This window comes from Hypomesus nipponensis, chromosome 15 (assembly GCF_054491055.1).
Source record: "Hypomesus nipponensis isolate SF chromosome 15, ASM5449105v1, whole genome shotgun sequence".
Lineage (NCBI taxonomy): Eukaryota > Metazoa > Chordata > Actinopteri > Osmeriformes > Osmeridae > Hypomesus > Hypomesus nipponensis.
Genome location: NC_140375.1, coordinates 11587142 through 11605990, shown reverse-complemented (window position 1 = coordinate 11605990; position 18849 = coordinate 11587142). Strand labels below are relative to the sequence as shown.

Genomic DNA, 18849 nt, shown 5'->3' with positions numbered 1-18849 from the left:
CTCAGCTTCTGATGGTTCATTAGCTGAGGAGGCTGTCAGTCACTATAAGGCCAGCCTTCCCTGTCCAGTGGTTGGCTACTTTCGACAGACAGGATCAGTAAATACAGCATGTACTGCACATCTACAGTAATACAATAGTGTACTTAGTACAATGATGTATACACCCTCATAGACATACAAACACTAAGGGAACCATGTCACACAATCAACAGCGCTGTAATAAGAAGGTGTTTTGAGACATACATGATGCCATTTTGGTGGTTTGGTGATAACTCATAAAGAGGTGGTTTGGTAACAAGAATGACCTATTTGTTAGTGATATATGGTTGTATCGGATGAGTCTCAAGAATAGGGTTTCCTTCATACAGGAAGATGGCTGAACTAGTACTTATATGTAGATAACTCTCCAAAGCTGGCACAGACCCTCTTCCTAACAGAATGGGGTCAAATATCATTTGCAAATACTGTAAAAGACTTGGGTACACTTTATTTAAAACTGATAGATTAGTCCTGTAAGTGCCAAATGTTAGGCAAAAACCTGCACCTTACGTTAATGTTTTCTGTTATTGGCCCACATCTGTTTTATAATACTTCAAGGCTGTACAATATTAGTCTGTTGAGACAGTAGAAACTTGACTGGAAAAAATGAAGAGAGCACTGGCTAACTAACACACAGCCATGGAGTCAAAGCAGGTACTATGAACACATTTGGTGTGTATGATTTTTTTTTAATGATTATGAGGAAGATGAGTTTTCAGTGAGGATTAATTACATGTTTTATAGTAAATGACTGTCTCTAGTTTAGTCTTGTCAACACCACTGGTGTGTCTTCAGTCTTACACAGATGGCTAACGGGCTAACAGGCTATCTTGCCTGAGCAACAATTCAGAGAGGGATTGGGTACAGTTTAGTCCTGTCTGTATTCATCTCACACTGTCCTAAAGTAGGCCTTTGATGACAATTAAATACCACAAGCCTTCACTCCATTTCCAAACAAAATTTGCTGTCAATCGAAAGGTACAATAGACGCACAAAATGACCTTAATATTAAACCCTTTTTTTAAAAACATTTTTATCTAGTGGTCATTACTTACATTGGGCGACAGATTGGTGCACCCATGGCAAACTACAAGTTCATCTTTAACAGATTACTAACCTATTTATAAACATGGACACATTAAATTTGTCTTTTTATAGAAGGAAATTGGATTCAAGTATATATACACCATTAAACTGTAAATGATTGAACAAAAAAAATAAAGGTCCATATATTATGAATTTCTGAATCTCATGAAAACACACATACTTTTAAAACAGAAAATATAAGCACGTCATTCATTGGTGTCATACATTTTGATCCAAGTTACAGCAGTTGAATCCTGGTGCATGTTGGTATACTCACAATAAAGCAGAGAAGATTTGACAAACTCAACAAAGCAAAAGTATGGTTTGTATGAAGTTGTATACAGTCTGCTATAGAGAAACAGAGCTTACCCTTTGTTTGTAATCAGAGGCAAACCTACACTGTAACAATCCTCACTATTCCTTGTTACTGTGGTGCAACAAGTGTCTATTTTATTGTAGAGATACAAAATTGTGTACAATGTACAGTATGATTTTTTATACTACCTATTGTTTTGCTTGCTGAGTCTTGAAAAGAGAGAGAATTTTTCCCTTTTTATTTCAGAACAGGTAAGAGCCTCAGGCTGCAGTTTGGGTCTTATGACTGAGCACGGACCAAAGCTAACCCCAGGCTAGTGTACAGGAACCCAATTGTTCGTACACAGCAGCAATGAGCACACAGTTGACGCCACCTGGACATGAGCAGGCCCACTCGGACAAGGGCGGACTGTGTTTCTGGTGCTCTGTGGCTCTGTTTTTGAGGCTTGTGCAAGTTCTGATTTAATTAAATCTGGTGAAGCAAACGGCAAGCGTGAGAGATCATGTGGGATCCACTGACACTACTGCTGACTGGAGTAGTAATGCATGTATGCAGTAAGTTACCTCTAACATCATCTGTTTCATAGGCTTCTGCAGGTATGTTTTTATTTTAAATGTTCGGTTTTATTTTATGTTTTCTTTATATTTGGCAGATACTTTCTTGTTGCTCAATAATGCATTGGTTACATTGACCTTGAAGTCTAACGATACATAAGTAGGTGTACCTAATGAATGTAACAGGAAGTCTTTTTGAAACACCATTCAGTGCTTCTTTATACATGTCAGTGATTGTTGTTATAGACCTGAAATTCCAGCTATGAATAAGTCTTTTCTCATGTGGACCAAAATACAACAAACTTACACAACCACCGAACCCTCCACCAAAAAGAAGATAGATTTAAAGTAAAAGAAGCAGAAGGTTTCAGCTGCATGTAAAACAGCAATTAATACAATTATAACATCAATAATAATAACCATTTTAAACAAGGGCTTTTTGTTTTAATTCCCAATTTCTCAAAATGTATTAATAACCGGTCCATGTTATCATATTTTTGTGTTTATCCATGCGGTGCATCTGAGCACGCAGATCAAGGGTTCTTGTTACATAATGAAAAACAGTCTGGATGTAATAAGGTAGTACTAAGGTGGTAATAACGGTATTAACAGGGTAATGGTGAGAGGTGGAGGTTGGTGTTATTAACACTTAAAGAGAAGGCAGGTCATGGAGGCTAGGAGGAGCCACAGTGAGTGGGATACGCAGGCGGCCCCGCTGATGTCGCGCCCTGTCCCAGGTCCTACGTGGAGAGAAAGAGAGAGAGGCCAAGAGAGAAAGAGATTAGTAGGGAGGCCACATGATGAAACTCTAAGCCTAGCTTTCATATTCAAGTGTCAGTCTCAGATCCTTCATAGTCTTTACTAGATATGTTAAGACCAACAATCAATTTAAAGTTAGCTTTCCTGTGAGAATTATAGTTCTACATATTCTCTGTCTGACGGCAGCCCTCTTATTTCACATAATATGCACATCATATATTCCACATAATATGAGAGGCAACAGCAGGACTTTATTCATGTACCAAGGAGGACATCTAGTGGTCAGACTAATATTGTAACTGGCAACACTACATTAAGGTTATATTACAATCATGTAATTACATAGCAATGTTGTAGTTGCACAGGAACTGAGTAGTTACACTTCATCACAGTTTAGCTGAACAAGTAAAATAAGTGAAATGTGGTACAGCTGGGTTGGGCTTTGCAGGGGTAAGTCATTCTATGATATGTTCTTAGTATGGCTATAGCTAGTGTCCTGGAATAGGTGGGTGCCTACACAACTATAAAATGTACATTTTAAAGTTGAATACATACATCTGATCTGGTCCTATCACAGGGCCCAGAACAGAGGACTGAACTTGGTGCTAAGTTGGAACCTGTTTTTAGGAACCGGAGCCAGGTTTATTTGTGTGGAAAACCAAAAGAACTGGTTCGAGAATTGGAACCAGCCCAGAACCAGCACCGGCCCGGCTTTGGTGGAAAAGGGATACCAGAGGCCAGCTCACACCACTTACTATAGAGGAAGAGGCTGGCGTTCTGGATGCCCAGTCTGTTGGTGGCCACACACGTGTAGTTGCCATAGTCCTCCTCGGTGACGTTGGAGATCATCAGCACGGTGGTAGTGCCCACGATCTGGATACTGATTCCTTGGGCATTAGATAGCCTGGAGGGGTAGAGGGAAACAGACCTGTCTCAACACTACTGCTGTGTAGTCCACCATCACACTTCACAGTATGAACAAGGCTGTTTGAGAGAAGTTTGAATCCTAGGCAACCTTCCCAGTGGTGAGTACATAATGTTTGAAGTACAGTAGAAGTTTCGAGATAAAGTGCTGTAACCTCCTGGTGGAACACTGTAGTTCAGTCAAGACGATCACGTGTTAGATTTGAGCATTTATTGTTACATGACACGGACATGTATATTTGTCTTTGGCACAGTGGATGATCTAAGGGAAGGGAAGCCTTACATCCCACAGTATGTAAGGTACTGTGGTTCTGACCACAGTACTTTTGGAACAGACACGAGTCGACCATGTCATCCTGGATGCTAGGATTCCACTGCGGTGAGTCCAAAACAACATAAGCCCATAAATGATTACTATAGTAAAAAATAAGACAATGACATAATGATGTATAATAAAATAACATGATAGTTAATTGTTTAGTTGGTGAGCACTGCAAGACTGTCAATAGGTTTTCAGTTATGTTTTTTCACTGTGCATAGAATATCTGATAGCAGCTAAAACATAAAAGATTTGGCCTTGCATAACTTCATAGATAAAAAAAAAAACACATCTATATATACTACTAAGACTGAATTAATAGGATTTGCCAGCTTCTGGGGAGACTCATACAAAATGAACATGCCCTGGGCTGGCCAATGGAAAAAAAGCACACACAATGGAGTTAAATAAATCCAAGTATGTCATATTTGGAGGACTTTTGATTCTTTCATGCTAATGTGTTAATCTGAGCAATAGAGAAGTTGAGGGGGGGAGGGGTTGACACACTCCAGCAGATGAGGAATTAGCATAAAAAGAAAAGCACAGATCATGAGACAGCATAATCTGATCTGTTAGGAAATGGAAAACTGATGAAGTGCAGAGATTCTCCTACACGGACAGCTCGGAGGGGGGGGGGCGGGGTCATGGGTGAAGCATGGGTATGTGTGTAAGAGAGAGCGAGAGAGAGAGAGGGAGGAGAGAGAGACAGATCTGGAGAGACGTGCAGAGGGGTGTTTAAATGGGACACACAAGCCACAGCACACATCCAGCGATAAGCCCTGGAGTAAGGGAGACGTTGGGAAATGACTTCCTTGCTAAACAAGCTATCAGCCTCTTGGGCCCATATGACAGGCTCAGATACCACAAGGCATTCTGGGATCCCAGTGCATGAATATATGTTTACATTTATGTGATTTGTTCTGCTGTGAGTAATACAGAGTTGGAAGCCCAACAGAGGTCAGAAGAATCACATAGTTACTCTTAACTCTGCAAAGGTGGTGGTGGTGGTGGGGGTCATGGGTGAAGCATGGGTATGTGTGTAAGAGAGAGTGAGAGAGAGAGAGGGAGGAGAGAGAGTAAGATCTGGTGAGACGTGCAGAGTCTAGTCCGGGCCCTAGCCTATTTTGAGTGCTTTAGTATGGACCTCAACAGCTCCAAAGGCACTATAGGAGTTATCCAATTATGATGGATAATAGGAGCGGGTTCTAATGATCACGTTGTTAAACACATTCAGTCTGAGGATTAAAGCATGGACAAGTCTCACAGCTCTTAACACTTCCAGTGCAACTCCAGCTTCCCCCACTAGGGGGCAGCATTCACCTACCGACTAACTTGAGAACGGCTCCCCTCACAATGCAAGTTTTTAACCCCCAAATCCTGATCTGAATGATCTGAGCCAGCTATTCAGAGGCCTGAATGGTGGTTGGAGGAACAGGAGGAGGAGAGAAGACGGAGGAAAAGAAGAGGAGGACAAAGTGGCTGGTGCAAAGCTTCATCAGGATCTGATCACATGGCTGCATCTAAAGTTGGATATCAACAATATTGACAGGGATGGTGTAACTCTTGCGAACTCTTGTACTCGCTGTGAAATATTTTACTGTTGATTGTTCTTCTACAGGTACAGTCTTGCACTTTTTGGGGTTCATGTTGTTTTAATTTGTAACTTGTATAACTGCATGCTCTTATGGGTCTTCCCTTTGGCACTTGTTTAAATTTTCACAATGTATGCTTCATGTTTTGGCTGCTTGCAATGTTTGGGACTACCTCATTGTTATGATCAGTGACCTATGCTCTTTTGTAAAGCTCTTTCTTGGAAGTCGCTTTGGATAAAAGCGTCTGCTAAATGCATAAATGTAAATGTAACTGTAGGGTAATAGGTTAACACTACCCTAACAATTAACTTACAGAAACACGTGTCCAATTCCAAAGATTTTACATCATTTAAAGTTAAGATGTCTTCTAATATCAGAGCGTTTTATCTCTCGTAGTGCCCACAGTATGTAGCACAGGTTGTCTGGAACAACTAGCAGCCCTGCCTGCAACCCCAAATAGAGCACCTCAAACTATAAATCCTACTTTGGTCTCGTACATGTTTGGCTTTCTGAGAGCTTGTTATAGTTTGGAGCCCACCACAAGCGACACTTGGTCCAGTCCCAGTATCTCCTGAGTTACAAAGGAAAACGTTTGAACATTTGCACATTATGTCCGTGGGTTCCGTGCAGACGTCATGAAAGGATGCATGTTCTGGTCTGGGCCAGCTGATCTGAGTCCAGGGGTGTGGCAGCGGGTAGGGCGTAATGAGAAAGAGACGTTTGAAAGGGTCGTAGGACGCTGATCAAAGGCCGAGCATCTTCACTAATGAGGCAGAGATTGTCTGGCTGAGGATCAGGCAGGATCTCTCTCAATCTCTCCTCCCTTTCTCTTCACATGATTACTGTCTCCATCTGCACGCCCCGGTGAGCTCGGCTCAATCCTTTGAGAACTTCACTGAGGATCGGGGTGGCAGACAAGATAGTACATGACCTGGCAAAATGGCATGAAAGTAAGACTTTCTGACTGACTTTGTTTATTTGGGTGCTTAACTGCAGTTGAATTTGTTTGGGAGACTTTGGCAGACTTCTGGCTAGCAATTCACAGTCCTCCTCAAGGGACAAAAAACTTCCATAGGGAACCCAGCCAAACACTCACTACGACAAAACAGAGAAGACAAATGGCGCAGGACAAAACAAAGCGAAGAGATAATACCAATATCGAAACGATCATAAATCTTAACTGCGAGATTACTTTTATGGCAAATTGGAGATAGCGTTTGGTTTTTGTTCTTGAGGACTGTGTTTTTGCTCAGTTCTGGGATCGTATTATCACAGTCGATCAGTGGCTGAATCGGAATTGGAATGATTCTTCAAAGAGATAGACTAGAAGTTTGATTTCCTTATCATGAGCAGCACTATAACAGAGGCAACCTGTCCATTGGCCCTCCACAACCAGCCAATCTCCAGATGATTGCTTTAGAAGTGTCAAAAGAACATTGCAGCTTTGAATATCATCACGGTTGCTCCATCTCTAGAAGTATCCTCATGGTTCAACCATGCCTCATCTCCTCGTAAGCCTGCGCTTCAACCTTATTTACATTTTGTTATTTCATTTGATGAGTGAGTCTGTGCTGTACAGAAGCCATTCCAGCTGCCAATTCCAACACAAGGACTGTCTTAAGAAACGGTTGCTTCTGTGATTGAAGAACGATTCCCTGGAGGCTTGCTGTACAGTATGGCTCATTTGCACTCTGGGTGGTTTGTCATCATTTGGTGATGAACTGTGGGAATCTGGGAATTATTTTGTGACATTGCTTGTTAAAGTACAGGCAAAAGTAAATGTATTTATAATTAGTGTTTTAAAAAGCAAAATCTAAAATGGTTTGATGTGGGTTTTTTTTTTTTTTTTTGCGTTGATTAAACCACAAGAATGACTATCTACAGAATTGTGCTTGTGTTCCCGTGGTTAAATTGCACAGTTACAAAGTATATTGAATATTGTCGATAGTCTGTCGATAGACTGTCGATTGTGAATATGGCCAGGAAAGAGGTGGAGGGGTAGGGGTGCAGAGGTGGCCCCTACCTCTTTTCGTCCCTGTACCACTCAAACTCCGGTGTGGGGACCGCTGCAGCATCGCACTGCAGCACGCCCATTCGGCCCACTTGGGTCTCCGAGCTCTTGGCGGTCTTGATGGCGGGGGGGTCTGTAGAAGTCACACAGATCAAGTTATTTCCAAACAGGAGATCCAGTAGATTAAATCCATCCATGCATCCATTATATTAAATGAAAAGAAAAAAAACTCAAATTGTAAGGTACTGGATTACAATGGACACAAGAGAGAAAAGCTGATTTATAACCCGTTACAAACATACTTACCCATAAACATACTTTCGGGTGAGTTTGCATTGATTAACAGAAGCTTGTACTCACAGTTGACAATGACGTTGACATATTTGACGTCCGGTGTGGCGACATCATTGCTGGCTTTACACTCGTAGCGCCCTGCCTGGTTCCTCCGGATCCCTATGATGTCCAGGTACTCCAGACCATCTAAAGGCTCCGCTGTGGCACAAAGGGCGGGGTTTATGTGTGAGGGGGGAGGGGGGAGGTTGTAGGAGAGGAGGATATGAGGTAAGAGAGAAGATAATGAGTGAAGAAGAAAGCGGTGATGGGAGAGGAAAAGCAAGGGGAAAATGGAGAGAGAAAATTAGGATGAAAAGAGTGGGAATTGTTTTAAACATTTCATACAAGAGACATAGTTTGAGTTTGAGACAGATTTAAGTGTTACCAGACACCTTTGCATCACTTCCTTGCTTTAAATGAACTTGACATTCAGAATGAGGCTGATTGGTGAATCAATGTCAGCCTGCATGGGAGCCCAGAAACCCAGGCTTGGAGAACAGTCAGCTCCCAGACTAATGAGCTGCACCTCTCGTACCCCTCTCTCCATCACTCCTTTCACAAAGGTGCATCGTATCATACAATGGAGGTTATAGAAGAGAACAATCCATTTTCTGAGACTCTATGCCTGAATAGAAGAAATAGCTGTTTCCATTAGATGTGAGTTATGGTCTCTTCCCACAGTGTAGCTCTTTTGGTATCTCTCGATGGGATTACAAAAAAACATATAACATTATTTGCAATATCATTCTGGGGGTGAAGTGAGTGTAAGTGAGTTTAATAACCATCATGATTCCACAGACAATTCCCTCAATCCCTATAATACGGTAAATGAGAAATGAGTGGATGCTTGGCTGAGAAAAGGAAATTACATCGCAAAAAATCAGAGAATAGGAGTCCAACTGCCCTACAATGAATGCCGCTAGCGTAGCCGACTAACCTTCTCCCTGCGCCTGGACTACAAAGGCACCCACAAAAACTCTACCACTCAGTTCTGGGAAATGAACCAACAACTGTAGAGTTTGGCTGAGGGAAACTGATCTGCTTGGGAACCAAGTAACTGTGACCGGTCTAAATCACCAAACCAAACACAGCAATGAACAGCATGACACAGCACAATACAACCTAACAAAACAAACAACATGAGGAAAAACACTCTTTTTTCGGTTTAGTGACAAAAAATGAAATAAAAAATGTGACGCATAGGAGAGAAAAAATAATCCAAGAAAAATAATTTTATAATATAATGACATATAATAAGTTTTTCTACATCAAAGCCTGGTCACAGTACTGCGCAGATCATCCGCAATCCATGTGTGTGTTCTTGACTTTCATCCTTGCCATGAAATCATTGTCCATTCGTTTCAGAACCTTATTACGGAGCTGGATAATATTACGATGATGAAAGGCTCACAGGGATCAGGATCAAAGATGGGCTCTGGCGTGTCTAAGAGACTGCTGGCCAACCAGTTGAGCCTGGACTGGTATGATTGAGATCCGTTGCCATGGAAAATGATTGTTTCATTGCGTACTGTACAAAACATTACACAGGACTGGCGGAAGGAGAAGGAGAGCAAGGAAAGAGGTGGTGATAGTGAGACAGAGAGAGAAAGATAGAGAAAGTAAGAGAGCAAAAAACAGAGAACAGGAGAGAGAGGGAAGGGGAAGAGATATTAATACAGGAAGACAATGACAGAGACAAAGAGAGGGAGCGTTCAGAAAACATCTTCATAATTACAGCGTTACATCTCAACTCTCCAGAACGTCCATACGTGTGAACAAGGGAGATTCGGAAATAATCGAGTGATACTATTCGTCAGCTAGACAGAGCTGGTTTTGTCTCTCTGTGTGTGGCTCCTGCAGGTATCGGGCCCAGCTATCTCTCAGGGGAATGCAGCACTGATTGATGGGGAATGTTCACTTTTAGAGAGATTATAATGCCACAGAGGCCATGCAAGCCTATGTTGGTGTAATTACATCTGGAGAGTTGGCCCGGGAAGCCATTGAGGCAGAAGAGAAGAAGAAGAAGAAGCATCCTTATCTCACACCATCATCTGAGGGAAAATACTGGGATCAAGATCTACATGACAAAAACCCTACAAATATTCAATGAATTAATGAGTCATTTCTTAGCAAATGGTCTTAGATGTTTAGAAATTTAGATATTTTATTAAATTCAAATATGGGCTTTTGCCACTTGGAATGAAACAACTCAACTCAATTAAATTTTACAGGTTTTTTTTTTACTGAAAGAGAGGTGCAAATCTCACACTTTGAAACTGACTGGCAAGGAAGGAAGTGAACTGAGAGATACATTTTGGTGTGAAACTTCCCTTTACACAAAGCAAAGGTTTGTAGGGGTGGCAAGCCCCTATCTACAATACTACCTTCCAAAATGTGCATTTAATTGGCAAGTGAAAGCTGGAAAGGTCTCTGTGTGTCAACACTGTGGGATTAGTTTAACACATGAACAATCATGTTTAGCTGAGACTCGCAGCTCTATAGCTTACCTTGTCGGTTGATATAACTACCATGTAACTACAGAGAAATACCTTAAGTAACACCATTACAGTCACAAAATAACTTGTATGCAATTACACTTCATTCAAGCTTACCAGTATGAGCCATTGCACAAGTGAAACTTGTGTTGGGAGAAATGTGGCTTTCAGAGATATAGTAAGTGGATGTTAAAATTAATCTTGTTTTGGTGATGTACCACAATGTCTTTCTACATGGTACAGTACTCTCGTGATGACTCCCTTACCCTCCTTTTGGGTGAGCCTCTGTCTCCATGTTGCAAGCTACAGTCACAACATATTATTAGTTGTATGCATTGTTGTTCTCAAGACAACAATGCATACAATTATTCTAGACACATTTTCCTTTTTACTCAAACCCCCTGCCCTGAGGCTACGTCACAGTATGTTCAGGAAGTCATTTCAGAGAGCGAAAGAAAGACAGTCAGACATGTGTTTATATCCTGGTATACTGGATAGATCTATATGCACTACATATACAGTATGTGTGTGTATGTATATATATATATATATATATATAGGTAAATATACAGAGAGATAGAGAGGAAGCTACAATCAGTCAGAGATGTGTGGTAGAGAGTTTTTGGCATGTTATCGAATAATTCCTTTTATAATGACTTACTTTAATTCCTAGAAAATGTGTAAACTTTAGATCAAGAATGAGGGTTGCTTTGCACAGAAAAAATCCAACACATACAAACACACACACACACACTAATGCCACTGCTTCTGAGAGGGCAGTCTTGCTGATGAGCACATTATTTAGATTTCAGAGGGTCATCCTTCATCCTGTTAATGATAGCATTAAGAATCTGAAGAAGTGCTTTTTGGTTAGAACCTCTCATTGTTTGGCCATTGTGAGGCTGGCATTGCACACACGCACACACACACACACGCACACACACACACACACACGCACACACACAAGAAAGCTTGCTGAGGTGAGCCTGTGTTTGGATCCATGGAGGACTACGGGTGCCAAGTTTGCAGGCCAACATTAGTGAGAAACAGAGGGACAGAAATATAGAGAGGGGGACAGAATGAGACATTGGAATGAGACACAGAACTAACTATCTGCAACTGCAGTCGGCAACTGGATGCTCATTTGCATACTCTCATGCATCATTTATGAGCACGACTTCACCACTGTGTGAAACCTTACATTTATATGGTGAATGCTAATTTATGTTAAGCAGTTGATTTCTAAAACTTACAAGGGACAAGCGCAAATGGCTCTGCGACATTTAGCTCCTTTGTCTACAAAGCTTCTTGACTCTGTCTAAGTGACTGCATGAAGAGCACGTGCATCATCAGGGGATAACACCACATTGTCTATCTCTCTGTCAGGGAGGAAGACGTACTGTAGTCTGATTTTAATTATGACAGGGTGACCTACGATACATAATTATCACTACTGCACTTTTAGCTCATTAACTTACATTCCTAGTGGGGAAACACAGTAAACCACTAAGCTTAAACACATTGGGTGGATTCTTATCCTTCTTTTGGTTCCCCCAGCAGTTAAGTTTTAAAACCCCAACAGCATGTGTAACCGGTGTAGATCTGTTAAACTCACTCCTCAGGTATGTATACAGGCCACTGGCGCCAGTAAATCTCTAGCTTTTCGTTGGCGTAGTTGGTTGTGGTTGTGCTCGGGATGCCGGAGGTGGCGGGTTCGATCCCGAGTATGGGAGAACGTAGGCCGAGCAAACAGTGAGACGAGCGTTACGTTTCCCCTTCATATAAGACTTTGAGCAGTTCGAAAGAGAAAAAAAAAAAAGATTTAAACTCAACCAAACCAAACAAATATTTCACATGTTTCCATTTAGTTTGGTAAATCTGCCTCTAAGAATCTGACACGGTAAAAACAAACTAATATTACCCTCAATCTGTGGCCTGTATTTACAGTGGAAGAGCTTTCAACTATTACACGTGTATCTCCAGATATGCTCCAGCCAAAGGGACAGGCTCTCTCTGTGTTCGTGAAGGACAACAAGGTCAACACTCCCTTTAAGTCATTCTCACAGTGAATGTGTGAACACAAGCAGCTTGTAGCAAGCTGGAGGCTGAGGAATGTGTCGCACATCAACAACACGTGCATATTTCACATGTAAGTGTGTGGTCCTGTGTGCATGTGTGTTGAGTGCGTGTGGGTGTTATCCTTTAGGAGATGGCGTCTCACAGTCTCACGTTAAGTCTTAAGGTGCAGAGTACACACCCAGGGAAGTGAAGGCTGAACACAAAACTGATTCGAAATCACGGGAGAAGCAGGAAGCATGTCCAGTGACAGAGAGCTGGCCTTAGTCCAGTTAGGAGCCAGATGTCTGTTCTGGGGGGCCCTGTTAGCCTCTTCCCAGGAGCAGATGCTATATGTGTCACACGGACAAATCAAGGCGAAGGTAATGGACAGGACATGAGAGTCGCTGGTAGGGACACATCGCACACTTCAGTCAGACTGCCTGGGAGACACAAAGACACACACACAGGCATACACACACACTAGCTCCAGCACTACCCTAACCACTCAGTTCCTATCTCCCTTCTCCATGTGAGTCAGAGACCTTATGTGACTTCTCTCTCTCTCTCTCTCTCTCTCTCTCTCTCTCTCTCTCTCTCTCACTCACTCATTCTCACTCTCTCTGGTCTGTTCAGGGATGAGCTTTCTTCAATCTCACAGCTGACAGAAGAAGGGGGAAGAGGAGAGGAGGAATGGAGGGGTACTGAAGTGGCTGTTGCCCTGCTCTAGTGGAGAGGCAGAGAGAAAAAAACAGACAGACAGAGAGAGAGGGAGGGAGAAAGAGTGAGAGGGACAGAGAGATGGACAGATGAAAGAGGCAGGCAAGGTGGAGAGGGAGGGACAAGGACAGATAGAGACAGAGAGAGGGAGAGAAAGATGGGGGGAGGGCAGATGGCACAGGGTGACAGAGGGTGACTGTCTAGTCCAGTCTGGGAAAAAAGCCGATACGGAAGATGGGTGTTAGCAGGGTATGTCTAAAGTACCCCCCACAACTCCGCTAGCTCCTCTCTGATTGGTTGTTTTTCTCCCCACATACACCACACAGGCCTTATAATCAATATCAACATAAGCAACTCCAAAAAAGAAACAAAAAACATTCTCAAAGTCAGTGAGTGCCGGTGTAACTCTTGTTATATTGCAGGTGATTCCATCTGCTTTTGTCTTTGAGACACGGGAGCAGACAGGACGTGAGGTCATCAGTGTGAGACAAAGGTAATAAACAGGAAATGACCTGACGAAAGTAACTGCCACAAGGCAACGCCGCTGTCAGAGTACACGCTTCGGTACTTCCAATGAAAACGCTCCATAATGTGGAGAAAGCACTGGAAATATGTTGTTTTTGCACCTACTGGGAGGGAAAGCGTGAGAGCAATATATGGTTGTCTCTGTCTTTCTACTGTCCAGGTGTGTGAGCATTAGCAGTGGAACACCAGAGCACAGCCTCTATCTCGCCTCCAGCACTAAATGCCTGACAAACCATGTTATAGTGATGGAGGTGTGGGGTCGGGAGGGAGAACTTCAAATGCATAATTTAACATTAATTAACCATTTGCAAGTTCCGAATTACCCAATGATGTGAGTGATTGCACGTTTAATGAGACTTCTTATTTGCATACTTTAACATCTCTCTCTCTTCTTCTACGATCCCAAGGTTGTGTAATCTCAAAGTCTCCTCTTTATATGTTACCCCCCCCCTCCTCCGTAGCCAGCGTGCAGAGCCCTGTCTCCCCCCATGTGGTGTGTAATTCGAGGGGCGCCAAAGGGCCGTGTAGTTTTCATCCTTGCATGACTCCGATCCCAGTGATCCGGGGAGCGTACAGGAAGAAATTCCTTGCTTGACCAATAGTTCTATTTCCCTTCTGAACGCGCCCAGTTGGGAGTCTCTTCGCCTGCGACCTTTAAACACACACACACACAGGGAGAAGTAAACAACAGTGCGGAGCGCATGTGTGTTATTGTGAGTGTGTGTGATTGCAGAACTTAACACAACCCCCATCTCCTCGCTTGATTGATCCCCCCACCCCCCTTCAAGCAACCCACCACTGGGCCTTTCAATCGATCCTAGCAACAACATCCAACATAGCTGCTGAACACAAGAATTTCTCAGAAAGGATGTGACATTGTAAGCTAAGTATAAGTGTTCATTCACCTCACCATATTGTGTTCAGTTATTTGATTGCTTTGATTACGAAACAGTCTTGGGTGAAATACTTGAATAATTTTAATAACATTTGGCTAGTTTTTATTGTTTGTAGTCAATTCAATTCACTTTATGGATCTCAAAGGAGATTTCTGCCTTGAAATAATTTAAGTATCTGCAACACACTACATTTCTTTCTTTCTTTCTTTCTTTCTTTCTTTCTTTCTTTTTTTACCTGTATTTAACCCAGCAAGTTAAGAACATGTTTTTACTTACAATTGCAGCCTTCAACTGCCCCTCTACTTCATCCACTTAGCTATTACACCTACAGCCCTTACACTTTATAGATATACAATATTTACAGTTAGAAGAATAGAATATAGAAAGGCTATAGAATATAAATCTAGATGACTCATCAGAAAACGTATGTCATGAATGAGTAATGTGAATTGGCCTTGTGCAATGTAATGTACCAATGTAAAATGTTCAGAATGAAGAACAGAAACTCAGCCATGTGCTGTGTGAGGGGAGGCTACCAAGTTATTCTTAAGCTTGTAAATCTTACATTCTCCAATCCTCTTGAGTGTTTCAGCTGAACAAAGCCACTACTATTGGTACTTAAATGAAGATTTTATGAGCACTTCCAAAAAACTAATGTGACAACCTCATTTTAGACCATGACATCACACATGATGAAAACAACTAAGTTAATATAGTACCACAATAACTCGAATGGGATAGATATTAATTAGATGTTTACATGGATATTAATAGTGAGAACTGTGAAATGAGTGTGAAAACAACCACTTTGATCTTTAGGTCTATCCAGTTTATTTGTTTATATTTCATACAGAGCCACCATTGTGCCTCGGAGCCAATACACCAAAGACTTTGAAGCAAAGGTTGTTTAAATATGTGCAAGAATGGACGAGAATTCTAAATAGCTTATTACTCACATCTATCCTCTCTGCTCCAGTATCGTTTGCACTTCCTAAATCAGGTGGCATTTCTAATGATTGAGCACAGAGAGGTTTACCCTGACACAGAGGCAGCTGTCAGGAACTGACAGGAACTGATGTCACCATTCAGACTGAGTCATCAAAAGAGGGAGTAACTTAATAAAGGCATGTTTGATGTACCAAACCACAAAATACATTTCGAAATAAAACAATTTATATTAGATTGGGGAGAGAAGCATATGGGCCCAATAAAGAAGTAATCTGACATATCTAAATAATTCAAATTTAAACCCACATTCCAATAAGACAAAATGCCATTGGGACTATCAGTTTTAAGTTATTGTTTAAAGGAACTAGTAGGCAACCATGGAAATTTGACAAGCAGTCAAACTGTGTTCATTTGTCATTTGACTGTCTCTGTCCTCCTACCAGTTCCCAAAATATAGTGATTATGTCTGGAACTGGTTAGAGAAGGAGACTGTCAATGGCCGGGTTTCCCAGATTTGTTAAGGAGCTCTTAACGCTAAGAGCTTCTTAAGAATGTTCTAAGAGCGTTCTAGAGCGCTTTTCGAACTTTCATAAGAAGCTCTTAGCGTTAAGAGCTTCTTAACGAATCTGGGAAAACCGGCAAATGTATGAACAAACTACTGTAAAATGTGAACCAATATAGACCCCCTTTAGACTACCAGTTAAAACACCACCCAAAAATATTGTATTCATTTAGATTTTGGCAAAGTATGTGTGCATGGGTTTATATGTCTGACTGCTCGTTTTTCTTGTTGAGTTCTCTGAAAGTGTTTTGGAAATGGGGCATGCATGTTTTGTCTTCTCATACTGAACCCATCTATTGTGTTCCTCTTGTCATTACAAAACAAACAAACCCAATTATAAACGGATTAACTGATATGCCCAGTAATGAATGCTAGGCAGCAAGACAGGTGGCAGGAAATGAGGGAACGGGTGTCCAGTAAATATCTCTGTCCGGCCTGTAGAAACCAAGTGCATCACTAATAAATGGAGACACTTGAAGGGAGCCAGCTATTACATCTCACATAAACAGCTCCGCTGAGGAATACCAATTTAACTGCAGCCAGTGGCCACTTCATCACTCAAACCGTTAGGGCAAAGAATGTTACGCAGACCTTTATTTAAAACGAGTCTGCAAAATGGTGCCACTTGTCAACTACAATGATAGACTTTTCATAAGGGAAATTCTTGAGGTAACTGCGGAGAGTCTGAACACATAAGGGGCACAGAACCATGCTGGACATGGGAGCATTAGTGTTTAGTCTGACCCTGGCCTGACATTTACCATATTGGCAGATCCCCTCAAGCTCTGTCTGAGAGGAAAGGGCAGGTGGAAACACCAGTGCTGTGGAAGGACATGGTTGTGAAGATGAGGTCCGGTTTGTCTACGTACTTCCAAACTCCATAGAGTTCACTTGTTCACTCTTCCCTCTGAATTCATGTTGTTTTTATTTGAGTTACTGACCTCCTGGTTTCATTTTTGATACGTCTATCTAAGGCTAGTGGGGGCACAGTGTGTTTTAGTCACAAAGTTAACAGTAGCAGGAGCCTTATTAGAGAGTGATCAACGTGGACTTCTTGAGGGCCTGTCACTTGTAATCATGCACAGGTGTGTTTGTAGCTCTAAGTGGAAGCATTGTGTGGCTGGCACACAATGTGGCTGTCATTTAAGTGTGTGTGTCTGCAATCCTGTGCTAAAGAGAGAGACAGAAAGGCAGAAAAAGGGAGAGATGGAGGAAGAGCGCGTATGTGTGAGTGTGTGACGGCAGTAAAATAATACTATGGCACTTCAGGACAGAACTATGCAGAGTTGCTGGTAGACAACAGTAGAGAACCCCCCCCCCCTCCAGGCCAAAGAAAGTTACCATCTCTCTGAGGACCAACCAGATGTCTCTTTTACTGAAGGAAACCCAGATGACAAAAAACAAGGCAAAAACAGTGACTTCAAATGAAAACAATTGTTACCTCAATGAAAGCTCCCCGGATTAAAAGAGAATGCATTTACTTTTGACTCTTTTTGGTGATGGGATGCAGGGAAACAGAATAAAGAGATGTCTTGAATCAGATAATTGCACACTGTACTTCACTGAAACACATAGAGAGACAGGTGGCTCTATCGCACTGATTGAAGTCTGTTTGGGTGGTGTTGTCAGTTACAGCCTGATCATGTCAGACATCATTCTTCTCTAGACACCCAGAACCTGGATCTAGACCACATCATCCCTGTGACACGCACACATTCATGCACACTGCAGCTCCATCAACACCGAGGCAGGAGAAACAGAGACATTGATAACAAGCGATGATGAAACATTTCCCCTATAAAGACAACATGGCTGACCTGAGAACTGATTGGCTGAGGCCTACCTGATGGATTGAGCAGTCTCCAGTTAATAACTGGATCCGGTCTCCCGTCGGCCAGACAGCTGAGCGTCACGTTGCTCCCCTCGTTCACGGTGATGTCCTCTGACACCTTGTAAATGCTGGCAGGAACTGGAGGAGAGACAGAGAGCGGGAGAAAGAAAGGGAGAGAGAGAGAGAGACGAGGACCAGAAGATATTGGGTCATTTTTATCAATATAGCAGCAGAATCATGGTCAGAGACAATCAATCTGAGGCGAACATAACGTTTCTGTGTGCCCAGATGGAAAAAAAGGGATTCCAGAGCAACAAAGCACATACTTCCAGTGGAACAGTATTGTCAGCGTGAACCGACATGTGGCTTGTGAAAGTCCTTTTTAATTTTAAGTGGCAATCTCATGTGTGTCCATGATAAAGGATTTTCACTCTAAATGAGTAGCCATATATCTACAATGCTTACTGCTTTCAAGGATCAACCTGCAGCTTTGCCACTAGAGGTTTTAATTCCAAATACACGATTTCTTATACTGCAGTCTGGCAAGTCCTCACATGTTTCTCTTAATTTGTGACAAGTGGCAGAGGAAAATTGAGAGGCACTTAAACTTAAAAGCGAGAGGCTGGTTTTCAATAGTGTAGGCCGCTCATATATTAAGGCACGAGGGATGAAATGAAGTGAGACAGCAGGTGCGGCTATGATCGATGATGGACAGCCCTGGGAGTCACAACATGTTGTCATCTGAGTGATGTTAACCACAGGTGACCCGGAACAGAGAAAGAAAGTCAACAGTCTACCTACAGTCTGATTTCAATGTACCTCCTCCTATAGGACGTCAATATCTTAGTCATTTTGTAGATACTTCAGAGAGCCTTCAATAATCA

General features: G+C 42.1%; 1 protein-coding gene across 2 annotated transcripts in view; it reads right to left on the bottom strand.

Annotated features, from left to right (window-relative positions):
- Positions 1-707: 707 nt before the first annotated feature.
- lsamp (limbic system associated membrane protein) overlaps positions 708-18849 on the bottom strand; it is a 256686-nt gene continuing 238544 nt past the window's right edge. For both annotated transcript variants that reach the window (XM_084674711.1, XM_084674710.1), the window contains 5 exons: positions 17978-18103; positions 7961-8092; positions 7613-7733; positions 3510-3658; positions 708-2735 (listed from right to left, as the gene is read on the bottom strand). In XM_084674711.1, coding sequence (XP_084530837.1) covers positions 2638-2735; positions 3510-3658; positions 7613-7733; positions 7961-8092; positions 17978-18103 — 626 coding nt within the window. In that variant the 3' untranslated portion in view covers positions 708-2637. The remainder of the gene's footprint in view (positions 2736-3509; positions 3659-7612; positions 7734-7960; positions 8093-17977; positions 18104-18849) is intronic.